This window comes from Sphaeroforma arctica (assembly GCF_001186125.1).
Source record: "Sphaeroforma arctica JP610 unplaced genomic scaffold supercont1.690, whole genome shotgun sequence".
Lineage (NCBI taxonomy): Eukaryota > Ichthyosporea > Ichthyophonida > Sphaeroforma > Sphaeroforma arctica.
Window position 1 is genome coordinate 11,909 of NW_014039868.1, and position 14,478 is coordinate 26,386.

Here is a 14,478-nt window from a genome sequence, read left to right on the forward strand (position 1 = left end):
AAGCTTGAGTTTTGATTCAGGAACATCCCTGTACATAATACTGGCAGCGTCGTCTGCGCTGCTAATGCTTGTGTAGAGCTTTGTGTTAGGGAGCCTTATGAGTTGCTGCGACCTGTAGCAATCGAACCGAATCCAATCGAAAGCATCACCCCGTTTATCTCTTGTCATGAAGCGTAGTATGTCTTTAAATGCAGAAATACACGTCTATTGAGTATCATGGTTGGTAAAATAGTTATCGTATATCAATAATATATATGTTTATTCCCACTTTCATTATTTGTGGTTAAACACAAGGCCGCGTGATACATGAGATTTTGTATGCCCTTAGTCAATAGAACTAAAGTAATTTTTCCAACCGCTCACGACTACTGTCTCCGGGCTGCAAGGACAGTCAGTAGTATTCCTTTCGTGGCTGTGATCTAGATAACAAATTGCAATCGCCAAGATGTCTTGTGAGCATTTAGTTTTCCAATAGACGCGGTACTGCAGATTCTTCACGTATTATGATTCCTTGACGTTGGCATCGGGCACTGATGGAAAGTACTCGAGTACACTATGTAATGAACCCTGATTAGTCCACCAGGCATCATTCCCTTTATATATCTTCTACCACGAAAATCTCCAATTTGAAATGAGGTAGAAGGGTTATGTCTCTGGGGTGTTTTATCTGCCTCCGCAACAGGTATGTGCATTTCTTTTTGTGTGTTCTGCTTTTACAGAACACGTCATGCATCTCAGCGCACGTATTGGCAAGATTGAGAGTGTGAATAATTCTGCGTCTTCAAAGAAGAGTTGTGATATGGCAATATTTGAATGTGACTGATACGGAACATGACTTGCTATCGAAGTCAACTCACGCGACCTGCTATAAATTTGTTTCACTTGAAATTTGAATTTGGTCACTATGGTTGGTATCGGGATGCGGGTAGTTTGTCTCTCGGACTAAGGAACTCAAAGGGAGTATACGAGCATACCAACTTTGTACGAGTTATCGTTTTGGATGTTGGCACGAAATTATGAGGATGAAACCAAATTTACCATCCTTCACATTATTGTTACATCTCAAAATCTACGTCATTTGGGCTGCGAGCAACCTGTGGACCGGACTATGCTCGTTCCAACTTCGATGCGAGAATACATAGAAGTTTTGACAAGTTCCCGTTTTAAAAATTACCGTTTTTACGTGTTTACCGATAGGGATAATATCATTTATTAAAATTTGGATAGTTGAAACTGAACATATCATATTAAAATAAATAAATAGGTTTTTTCTAGATATGCTATCATCAAATCTGTCAACAGGGTTGCGCTAGTAATGTACAATTATGTGCCTGTTCTGCGGCTTTGGCTCTATATTTTGTGGCAACAGATTGGAATTGGAGCGTTCGTTGAAGAAACCTGGTTATCGTTGGCATCATCTGCCGTTTTCGCACATTTGTTGTTTCCATTGCACTAGATTGACATCAAACAACTTCTTTACGAATTCCCCTTCTCATTTGAGCGGTCTCACTTCGTTTCTGTGACACCGACTGAGTGTACAATGCTCAGAGGTAAAAAGGGCAATTGTCTCAGAACTTATTCCGTTTTTTACTTCCCACTTGTAAGACATTGAGAATGCAAACTGCTTAGTATTTATTTACATTTGGTTTATTGCGCGATACCGACCGAGATTTTCGAGTTTACAATTTATAGGGATGTATCGCAAACTATAGGAGTTGACTACACACTATTCAGGCAGACACGTACTACTACCCGTATGCCAACTAGAATTTATATGATCGGTTTTATTTGCGCTATGTAACCCAAGTATCTATATTCGTTGTCCTACTCCCACCACAGAATTCCTCATACCTTCATAACTCGACCTGTGGCTACTGCATATGCGCGTACATGTACATAACATCCAGTGCGAGGCCATTCGAACTAAATATCTAAATAATCAGTCGCGGGTTTTAGACCAGATTGCTCCAGCTACAGGTGCTCATGAGTTTCAGCGAAGTTTCTTGACATACACACATGTTGTTCGAGTGGCCTGAGATCCTCGAATGCGTCACTATTTAGTACATAACGCACTCACATCTTCATAACTATAATCTAACGGATCTCGAATACATGTGGGCATCGCATTTGTTCAATCTCAATGTGGCACTAAAGCAGGCATCTCCAGCAAACCACGGACTCAACGGTGCGTAAACTTATCGCACGCCATAGACTTAGTTGTACAGATCATCGTCCGCGGCATCCTCGAAACTAATACCCTCACCGGTGGCGGGGGCGCCTGCCGCTGGCTCGGAACCAGCTACACCACCCTCGGGGAATCGGAATTGGTTTCCGAATCCTCGGCTCTGTTGTAGGGTTTGTGCAAACATCTCGTACTTGCGGATGTCTTGATCACTCACGGACCGGCGGGCGAAGCGCATACTCTCTTCGAAGTGATCTCGGCGGATCTCAGCGACAGGGTCTTCATAGTCCTCGTCCATTTCTTGATCGGGATTGTCGCGGAGTTCACGCTCGCGCTGCATATCCTTCTCGATAGACTCTCGGATAGCCAGCTTGGCGGCCTAGAAAGTGCGTAGGGGGACGTTTGCATACAAACATGAGACAAGTCGACATAAGGAAAAAAACAAATCCGAGACTGAGTGAGAATAATACCTGCGATGATACAAACAAAATAAATTTTGCACTTTCCAGAGTACAACTCGAGACGGGTCATTTACGCGCGTACGTATATACCATACATGCGAATACATAATCGACAGGTAAAATAAGAACAGCACATTAATGAGTTGGTCCAGGGAATATTGCAAAAATTCAAACAGAAATCATGTACTCGAAGGAGAGTAGAAACAGGCATCCAAAGTAACGTACGAAATATATATAAAAAGGGTAGCCTATGACAGACCACCATGGCCTCAGAAGAAGAGTACGAAATACCAATAAAATATACTTTCAAGCCAACCTCGGCGCTACTGATCGAAAGCAAACGATCAAAGGGTTCCGTTATTATGTAGTCAGCGCCCGGTCACACCTACCACAAAGCCAACTTTAATAAGTCACAAAATCAAACCCATGCCAGATGTAGTATATATACAAGGTAAAGTACTTTACATTCCATATATCCATCGGATACTCCAGACTTACCCTTTGGCAGATCTCCGTCAAATCCGCACCGGAGAATCCCTTGGTGACCTGGGCCAACAGCTTGATACTGACATCAGGGGCCACGGGCGACTTACGCAGCACAGCCTCCAGGATAGACAGACGCGACGCTTCATCGGGCAGAGGGATATAGATAAGCTGGTCCAAACGTCCGGGTCGTAGGATAGCCCCATCGATAATATCCGGTCGGTTCGTGGCACCGATAATGAAAACGTTCTTCTTCGCGTTCATACCGTCCATCTCGGTAAGGATCTGGTTGATGACTCTGTCACCCGCACCCCCGGCATCGCCACCACCACCGCCACGCGCCTTGGCAATGGAATCCAACTCGTCAAAGAACAGCACACAGGGTGCGGCCGCACGCGCTTTGTCGAAGATCTCACGCACGTTGGCTTCGGACTCACCGAACCACATGGTAAGAAGTTCGGGACCTATCAGGGCAAAGAGGAAGAGAGAAGCATACTGTGTTATGAAACGGGCAGGATCACGAATTGAATGCATTTAGCGACCTATTGAATATTGACAGCACACAGGAAACGAGACGCAGAAGGATTTGAATCAAGATATGGCACACCTGTTTGATAAGAAAAAAAATGCGAGCTCAAGCACCATCCATGGAGACACAACGATACAATAGAATTCCGGAGAATATAAACACTCCAGCATACAATTTAATAACCGTATCGACAAATGACAACATCGCATGTACCCTATCACGTACCTTTAATTGAGATGAAATTGGCCTGGCACTCGTTGGCAATGGCCTTGGCTAGAAGCGTCTTACCACATCCCGGGGGACCGTAGAACAGTACACCCTTCGAGGGCGTCATACCGAACTTTAGGAACTTCTCGGGGTGCTCGACGGGGTATTGTACCAGCTCTTGCAGCTCTCTCTTGACCTGTGTACAAGCAGGATCAAGAAAGCGTCACTTTGAATACTAGATGAATACAACACATCACAACATAGTTGAAATGAACGAGACATTCGAGACTTTCGCTATATCGATCGAGATGCGCGAAACATTGAGCAAGCCCCAACAGTATGATGAGTAGCACTACATAAGACAATATATCTGTATATACACATAGACATAGTGGCGCTGACAGCGCTTGACAAAAGTAAATCGATATAACTTATACATGGACTCCAGATTACATACAATGAACCCATACACTACTAACATTTCCAATGCAATGAGTGAACATAAAATTGAACCAAGTAGATACAGAGCCAAGTTAGATGTGAGAGGTCCCCTCACCATACAACTACAACCGCTCCCTATAAAAAGATTATGCATAACACACAAAACAGCCGCTCAGGCAACTTCACACGGAGTCGCAATAGAAGAGCACGCCCTCCAAATGGAATAGGCGTACAAAGTCAACACGCACATTAAAGTACTGACATGATTATACAGCCACCGCACGAGCTATGTACAATCTCCAAACTATTAAGGACCTTTACTAAACCAAAGCAGAGCCAACTAGCTAAATTGTGTACCCGGTGTACCACATTTGTGTATGTATGTACACACACAGATACAGATACACGAAAAGCTCTCACTTACAGTCTCCAAACCACCGATGTCGTCCCAGTTGACGTTGGGAGTCTCCACAACAGTCTCTCGCAGTGCCGATGGGTTGGAGGCGCCGAGGGCAAAGCGGAAGTTATCCATTGTCACGGCAAGTGCTATAAATATAACGTTCAGAAACAACGTGGTTAGACAGTCATAGTTGTAATTTGTGTTGTGTTCAGAGCTTTATTAAAACTGGTCAAGGCGATGATTTATGTTAAAAAATAAATATGGGCGACAAGGTATGCAATGGTGATAGTGTGCCCATGTCTATGATTACTGACTTGCATGCAACACTATAATACAAAATCGAGCACACATCCTGATTTCCATGACCCGAGACAAAATTCTTCGACAAACAAGATACATACATAAATAAATATAAAGAATGAAATTGCTTGCTTTCATGCAATACTTCAACTCAAATCAGAAACACATCTTAGATTTTACGATTCTGAGACGAATTCCTTCAACAAACCATAAGTATCATAGCCTTCAAAAACAAAACAAGCCTAACATCTTAGGGGTTGTAGTAAAAATTTGGTTCTAAATCTAGAGGGTCTGCACCAAGTTCCTATACAAAGTGGAGTAAATCTCCACCGATTGTTTTCTGTACAATTCTGGAATTCTAAGACCTGAACTAGAATCTAATAACCTAGTGAAAGACACAGCGTTGGTTTCAGACAAATCGGTTGGATACTTTCACGAGATAACTTTTGTACCACTAACGGTACCAATGGGTGATGCTGGCGGTGGGTCACTTTGTATCATAATGATACAAACTTTATCTCTGGAGGTATCCAACGTATTTGTCTGAAATTAACGCTCTAGATTCAATTGTTTTAATATATCAAGAATCAGGTATTAAACACCCGAAACATATGAAAAAGACGGGTCATATACCCCCCAAATCAAGAACACGTCCCGAATTCTATGATTCCGAGCGTCCGAGATGAACTTCTTGACAAAATTTACATAAAAATTCCGTGAGACATCCTCTAAGCAGAGCTTTCAAATAAACGCGGATACTCGAATATAGCCTATGACTTCGTCTAAAACGACCACCGAATAGTAAAATAAAAACGCTCAACGCACGTCTATGATATTAATCGAACACCGCCCCCCGCTATATCGCATACACATATGACAGCGCAAATAATGTAGATACGAAATCGACAACTGTCCACCTATAGACGTGGGGCGATTGACATAGACAGAAAAACAACAACAACTTTTCAAGTCCACAAGCACGTCTTACCATCAAGCACTTCGGGGTCGATCTTGTCATCGTCCAAATCGATGAGGTCCATCTTCTCGCGAATCTGCTGGAGGGCGGCCTCGGAGCAAAGCTGCGCCAAATCAGCACCAACGTAACCGTGGGTCTCATTGGCTACCTACATCGAAAGAAGAAAAAAGCGATTATTAACAGCATGATGACCGGTGAGTATTTATTTGTTGGGTTGTACTTGAGAAGTTTAGACGACACCACATACCAACTCTGTACTACTTTGTGCTAGGGTGAACATAATCTACATTGATAATTAGCCAACGCTAATCACTACCAACGACACAACGGTGTCTCGACCTTCAATCTAGAATATGTAAACGCATTCCAAAGTGGGTATTCGTATTCCCTTCAATCTAGAATATATAAACGTATTCCAAAGTGGGTATTCGTATTCCCTTCAATCTAGAATATATACACGTATTCCAAAGTGGGTATTCGTATTCCCTTCAATCTAGAAAATATAAACGAATTCCAAAGTGGGTTTTCCTTCAATCTAGAATATATAAACGTATCCCAAAGTGGGTTTCCTTCAATCTAGAATATATAAACGTATCCCAAAGTGGGTTTTCCTTCAATCTAGAATATATAAACGTATCCCAAAGTGGGCGGGCATTCCCTTCAATCGAGTATACATAAAACGTATTCCAAAGTGGGCATTCCCCTCAATCGAGAAAATATAAACGTATCCCAAAGTGGGTATTCGTATTCCCTTCAATCTAGAATATAAAAACGTATCCCAAAGTGGGTTTTCCTTCAATCTAGAATATATAAACGTATCCCAAAGTGGGTTTTCCTTCAATCTAGAATATATAAACGTATCCCAAAGTGGGCGGGCATTCCCTTCAATCGAGTATACATAAAACGTATTCCAAAGTGGGTATTCCCCTCAATCGAGAATATATAAACGTATTCCAAAGTGGCTGTTTGATCCGAAGACAGTGTGTAGGGCGATAATAATACACGCCAGTGGGAAATACATCCCTTTCAAGTGGGTGGCCATGTAACGCAGCACTCGTACATATGTCCTCATAGTAGCGTTGATACACACAGACTCGTACAGGTCAGCAAGGTGGAAGCTTAGTAACGCCGCCGTCCTAGTGTATAACACAGCACAACAACCCCAACCCTTTCCCCATACATACCTGCTCCAGGTCGACATCATCACCCAGCTTCATGTTCTTTGTGTGGATGCGCAGGACCTCTAACCGTCCCGTGGCATCGGGGATGCCAATATCAATCTCTCTGTCAAATCGCCCAAAACGCCGCAGCGCCGAGTCGATACTATTAGGCCGGTTGGTAGCACCCATTACCACCACATGCTCGGTGCGTTTCATGCCATCCATCAGCGTGAGCAACTGAGACACGATACGCCTCTCCACCTCTCCGTGGGTCTTGTCACGCTTGGGGGCGATGGAATCGATCTCGTCGATAAAGATGATGGCCGGAGATTGTTTAGCCGATTCCTCAAAGGCGCGGCGCAGGTTGCTTTCACTCTCCCCAGCCATTTTAGACATGATTTCGGGCCCGTTGATCAAGTAGAAGAAGGCACCGGTTTCGTTGGCAACCGCTCGTGCGATCAGCGTCTTACCGGTTCCGGGAGGGCCGAAGAGGAGGATACCACGGGGTGGCTTGATACCGATACTCTTGAACAACTGTATGAGAGAGAGATAGGAAGGTGTGTGTGTGTGGAGAGGGAGAGGGGAAGAGCCCAACGATATTGGCTTCATATAGGAGCTTATTGATGTCTTGGATTATAAAGGGAGGGCGGGTATAGCACATTGCACAATTGAAACAGTTGGATATACGTCGCAGAGTTGCTTATATTATCGACAAGCTGTACACGCATCTCATGTCACACGCACAATCGCTTTACCATAAATTCATTGGCGAGTATATTGCTTCATTATCGCACTCCATTATCTATTCCTCAGTCTATCTATATATATATATAGCCATATTATTAAACATTTCGAAGTCACTATTACTCTTAAAAAGATATACACGCATCTCATATCACAGCACACTCGCTTTACCATATATTCTTGACCAGATATATACACGCTAATCATACCATAAATACGTTTTAAGGTAAAATCAAAACAAATCAAAACACCACCCCACTATACCTACCTGAGGGTGGCGCAGAGGAAGCTCGACCATCTCTTTAATCAGCGCTAACTGTTTGCGACAGCCGCCAATGTCGTCGTAGCCTACATCGCTTAGATCAGCCTCTTCATCTTCACGTGACACAGGATCGCCTTCACAGTGAATGACGGTTGCCGGAGCTACGATGCAGTAGGGTGCGGGGTCTACCTCCATCACCTAATGCACGGGGCGTGTGCAGTGGTAATAATGTCTATATGTTATTGCATAGCGAATCAAGTGGTAATGCAGTATATTTATATATATATTATTTCATAGCGAATCAAGTGGTAATGCAGTATATTTATATTTTCATAGTGAATCAATTGATAATGAAGTATATGTATATTATTTCATAGTGAACCACGGATACCACCGGATAGCCAGAGATATGACCGTTATTTTTAAGTACATGCAGATTCGTGCAGAGTCACTCACGCTACAATACATCAGGGTACGGGGGTCTAGTTCCAGAAACCCAGAGGTGGATGTGTAAACAGCACATGGATATGAGACCGCGTGCAGCGACCATGCTAACACAGTACAACAACTCCGGCATGCCTACACGTACTAGCCATACTTCAGTACAGTGATCGCCGAATACATGTGACTGCGATTCTTATCACATAGAGAATAGGCGCCTTTAGCAATCTTTCGCAGAAGGAGCTGTCTATCTGATTCTATATATATATATATAGTCTCCTATATTACTTGCAAAGCCTGGTGCAAAACTTGTAAACATCTGTTCAGGGTATCAGTAGCCGTCCGACAAATCCACTCTGCTCACCTCTGCCCCGTGTTTGTTTACTAAGCTAACGCCGGTCACTGACTACACTAATCACAGGAGAGAAACAGAACACCCACCGTCTTGCACATCAGTGCCGCTATCGACGAGTTCGATTACACACACTACATCTCATAACCTGTGGCGGTAGCTGACTCACAACACAACTGAATGCCCTGTTGCGACAGAGCAACACAGTACTGCAATATGCCCCCCTCTAACTAAATCTCACGCCCAGATAACTACCCCCCTACCGATATCGATGGGGTTATTTGTACATACACACCACGCCTGTAGGTCGTATGGCTCACTAGTCCATGCACCAAGTGACACCGCGATTCACCACGGTCTGCAGCCAACAGACAAACGCAGGTGATACGTGGTCTGTCTACGGATTCAGCCGGAGAGTACGGTAATAGGGTGTATACGTATACGGCAACTAATCGTAAACACCACCGGGCCACAATGCTCAAGTTTGCAGCGTACGACCTATCCAACCATTCTACTATCCGGTCCGATATAGATGTAGATATACGACGAGAATCAGGACACCGCTGATAGGCGAGTAACCCATATCAAGTTCAGGCCACGAATAATCTCAATCCAGGGAACAAACATTAACCAACACGAGCACACCTGTGTGTGATATGCAGCAGCTTGCGCACAGAATAGACAGATCCCTTGCCACAAAATGTCGGAAATACAGTCAGACTATAGAGTAGTGAATACCTATATATATATATTTAAATGCTTGAGACAGATCCCTTGCCACAAAATGTTGGAAAACACTCCAACAGCCAGAGACTATAAAGTAGTTAATACCTATATATATATATTTAAATGTCAATGTTCTATTGAGACATCTACACATCCATGTGTCTGTGAGAAGATGGACATGATATCCTGACAAGAAGAAAATTTCAAACCCCCTTTTCTCTCCGCGGAACAGCTGCATACATTCATACAAGCTTGCACACCGTATAATCCACACTTCTATATTACTTGTATATTATATATATATATATACCTGTATAATATAAGTATGTACTATCTATATCAAATCACACATACCTTGAATTCAATGCTACGCATTCCTCCGCGGACCAGGAACCGATCATCTTTCCTCAAGGGCCGGTACGCCTCCACGAAATACGGCTTTAAGAAAAGGTCGTACAGCTTTGCGGCGTCGTAGTTCAGATCCTCAACCGTATCATCAATGGGAAGCACATGCACACGCTCGCCATACTTGACCTCGGGGCAGGCCTGCACGGCCACGATATCCCCCAGACGCACGCGCAGGTTGGTACGTACCACTTTGTTCATGCGGATCATGCCGTTGCCACAGTCATCGTCTGACAGGACCACGCAGATGGTGTCCTTACGCTTCTTGCCTTTGAGCAGCACTGTGTCGCCGCGGAAGAGGTTGAGCTCGTCCATCTGGCGACGGATGATTGGGAATTGAATTGGGTTTAGTCATGAGGTTGGGTGGGGCGGTTTTGGACCGGTCCTTTTTTTTGGGGGGGGGGGGGAATGAAATTGATCTGAGGCAGGACAAGTTCTTTTTCTTTGGGACAATAGTATACAAGAATATAGGTACCAAGGTGAAGTGTGTTACAAAGCTTTGCGGGTCGAAATACACTAGGGTTCGACAACAAACAGTACTGCTGGAAGCACTGGGTTGAAGTTCAGTCCATTGCATAATCAAAACTTGACTCTCAGTGTAAGTGGCAATTGTATGACATTTGCCAATACACATACATTAATATGTTGCCGCACTCCTAAGCAGCTTGTGGAGTACACGACAATAGAATCTGTATATCATTACGCGTACATATCCACCGATATATGTGGGAAACGGGTAAAACATGGGGACAGTACAAGATAATATCACGAGAATTGGCCGCGTACAAGCACATACACGCTGCCGCAAGATGACACACTGATGCACTACTAACCCATCTCACCAACTGGATAACCCACATCACTGCACCCAAGTGCACACGAGGAAGGGCCTGGCCTGTTTGGGCCATGCACGCACCGATACTACACCGGTACGCCCCCACGATTAACGAACTCCAGATAAGTGTCATACTGGTATGTACCAAGATTAGCACAGGCCTTAACTGTGATACATAAACGAGGTAGTTTACGATGAAAGCTCTTATAAGACGTACAACATAAACAGCGCACACAACGACACTGGGTGAGCAGACCGCAGCTGATACTGAGAATCAATTTCTCGATATGTTTCGAGTATGGTGCAGTGAACACCGAAATTCAACCTTATATAATTTTGTTTGATTGGTTGTTTTAGATTGGCACGATATGATATACATAAATATATATATATATATATGAGGTACACATATCCATAATTCATGATGTTAAGTGCTCGGAACGTTGCATATACATATCTACGTATATAATTATAAGTTTATGTATATGTTTACGTAATTTAAATATAAATATAAATATAAAGGTACACATATACATAATGCTCAAAACGACGCATATACATATCAATGTATATGACAATAATTTATGTATATGTGTACATAATATATATATATTTATAAGAGTGACACATAAATAATGTTTTAATATTGAGTACTCTAAACGCCAAATTTATATATCCATGTATATGATTATGAATGTATGTATATGTGTACATGATACAAACACACACACTCATATATATATATAGATATACGTATATACACACGCATATAACCTTTTAGGTGCAAGTTACTACAAATGATATGCTACCTTCTCCTGACTCAGCGAAACGACAGAGTTATCGTCATTAACGGCATCTTCAACCAAAAGCCGATTGGGGGCTGATTTCTTCTTTAGGATGGCGGTAGCCAGCTCCTCACTGCAAATTTAAAACAGTAAGACTATATACGTAAACATTCAATGTTCACGTTCAGTGGCAGACAATGCAGGCACATAAGACCATTGACCGACAGGTCAATACAGTGAGTGTTATGTCCTCAACCGTCTGTCGATAAGACAGAACCAAACTTCGCTCGCGGTGTCCATTGTGTGAGAAAAGTCGAAGAAGTGGTCTAAAGCGAGTATCAATGCACTGAAAAGCAAGAGATAGCACATATGTATGCGAGGTCAACTATTATTCATTGTGCATACTCTCTCAAGGTCTTTGGGTAAGATATGATGTGTGCATATATTGCATACGTCAATAGCGCTATACAATATACGTATACAAAACTATAAGGCTCTGTAAACGAGGACAAATCACAAATTTACATGCAACGCAAAAGTAGTTCGAGGTTATCCATTGTCTGTTATCATTGTACATACTCTCTCAGGACTTTTGAGTCAGAAATTTAGTATGTATAAAACTGAACGTCAATATCTCTGTCCAACACACGGATACACTTTCAAAAGGTTGTTCGGAAGGTATTGAATCGCAAAGTTACACATAACCCGTAAAACGTAACACGAAGATTCCTCGAAGGTACCCATTGCATATTCAATACACATACTCTTTCACGGCTTTTGGGTCAGACATGATGTGCGTGTATATAACTGCACTTCAATAGCTCTGTACAATATACGTATACTAAAACTATAAAGTGATTGTATATGATGATATAGATGTCACATATTTACGTAATACATAGAACACAAAACGAAAGTTGTTTATTTTTTTGAAGGGATCGATATCCGTTTATTTTTTGTAAAAATATAACATTCGTATGCTGTCTACGAAATCCGATGAAACAAGAGTGTCAAAGTGTCAGTTAATACCTACTGACACGTTTACTGTAAGGTCGCCTTAGGACTTGTAAGCCATAGCGACCAATGATTGCTACACTCAAAATAAAAACGTTCTATAACCACATCATGTTGTTTATTATATCCACTGTCTCTTGAAATGGATTGAAAACAATCTTAGTTTACGACGTCAAATATTCTAGAAAAATGTCTTAAATAGAACTGATGCTGTACAACCCAACACAGGGAATACCCAACTCGGTCCCTCTCGGCGAAATCCAAAACGATGAGTCATTTATTATTTTTGGGGGGTTTTTTATACAAAAACAGTAAAATACCTAAATAGTTAAAATCGGCATACTTTGGCTCGCAGCAACGTTTTCTTTGAATCGGTTCCTTTTTACATATATATGTTCTAAAAATGGAGGTGCAATTTCCGGAATGTCCATACATACTGAGGTGCAAATTTCGGCATATATTGTAGTACAATAGTTCGATTGTGTTTTATAGTAAGTTAGTCCCACTCCCTACTTTATATATACGTTACAACGTTTAGACAACAAAACTTCCCACCAACATCAATGTATTTAAAATTGTTATTGTTTTCAAAAAAAAAAAATGACATAGCCACTGCCGACACACGGTCACGGCGGTCGGCGACTCGGCGCCGGCGGTTGTCGGTTGACTTCACTGGGAAAATATTTCAAAATAAATAAAGATAAACTGATTTGAGCGATAGTCAGAAATTTTGTGCTCCTCTACGGCATTCTTATTGGAGCTCGTGATATATCTAAGGTAAACTATTTTTTTGTATTTTTCGGAAACAACACAACTAGACAACCGTAGTCGGTTTAATCGGTGTGATATTTTTACTTCTATCTCTTTGTGTGTTGATATTTTTAATAAAAAATGCTCTTCTTGTGTGAGAGACCGTTCTGGATAGTGATCAGACTTCAGAGACTCAGAGTCCAGCCTGTGAGATTGGCCTATGTGTGAGCCTATGAGGATTGAGGACACTCTGACAATGTGTGTTTGACTGTTTTTGGGACTGATTATCACTGATATCCAACTCCCCGCAAAGAGTTGAAGTCTGAAGCCGCCGATAGCATTTGTAAACTCGTGCAACAGTGGTCTCCGCTGACGCCGCCGATAGCATTTGCGAATTCGTGAAACAGTGGTCTCCGCGTTACAAATCGGAGATTAGAAATCTAACATAGAAACACGGGTACTGTACTAGATGTATGCAAGAGGCTTTAGATACTTTATATACACACAGTGACCGTCTATAGACCGTTTATAACAATATTTTCATACAAACTAGCAGTCTCATACTTGTTCAGTCGCCATGACTGACGAAACTAAACAGCCTGGGCAATTGCTGGAGGTCGCCCCCGCTATTGCGGCGACTCTAGAAGACGAGGACGTTATGACCCCGGAAGTAGTAGCCGAGTTACAATCCATACAGAAAGGTTTGTTTAGTTTTGTGAGTATAAATGATTGGCAGACGGTACAGACAGGGTTGCTGTGGAGCACGTTTAGAAATTTGTTCATACAAAATTGAATCAGGGTAGTTCATTCGGGTTCAATCGTACAACGGAGATTTTTTCACATATGTATCTGAATATTGGAATATACCTCGGCTATCTGAAAGAATCACTTAAGTTAAAGTATCGTATCCATTATATATCCTGTGCAAGGCAAAATGTGCTCACTCCTTTCAGACAAATTTACTATTGACGACATACAATAGTTATATGCACTTTTACTTATTTTTGTGCACCTAATAAATATGG

The 14,478-nt window shown here is 42.2% G+C and overlaps 2 protein-coding genes across 2 annotated transcripts in view; one reads left to right on the forward strand and one right to left on the reverse strand.

Moving 5' to 3' along the window:
* Positions 1-1,609: 1,609 nt before the first annotated feature.
* SARC_08067 (transitional endoplasmic reticulum ATPase) lies at positions 1,610-12,568 on the reverse strand. Its single transcript, XM_014297967.1, has 10 exons — positions 12,454-12,568; positions 11,714-11,822; positions 10,019-10,384; positions 8,152-8,343; positions 7,164-7,673; positions 5,992-6,127; positions 4,728-4,849; positions 3,881-4,058; positions 3,142-3,590; positions 1,610-2,561 (listed from the first exon to the last, which is right to left on the reverse strand). Exons 1-10 carry the CDS (start codon positions 12,477-12,479, stop codon positions 2,214-2,216), a joined length of 2,436 nt encoding a protein of 811 aa, XP_014153442.1. The 5' UTR covers positions 12,480-12,568; the 3' UTR covers positions 1,610-2,213.
* A 1,240-nt stretch (positions 12,569-13,808) lies between these two features.
* Positions 13,809-14,478, forward strand: part of SARC_08068 (hypothetical protein) — a 3,824-nt gene continuing 3,154 nt past the window's right edge. Inside the window, exon 1 of the mRNA XM_014297968.1 lies at positions 13,809-14,154. Within this exon, the coding sequence (XP_014153443.1) occupies positions 14,031-14,154 (124 nt within the window). The 5' untranslated portion in view covers positions 13,809-14,030. The remainder of the gene's footprint in view (positions 14,155-14,478) is intronic.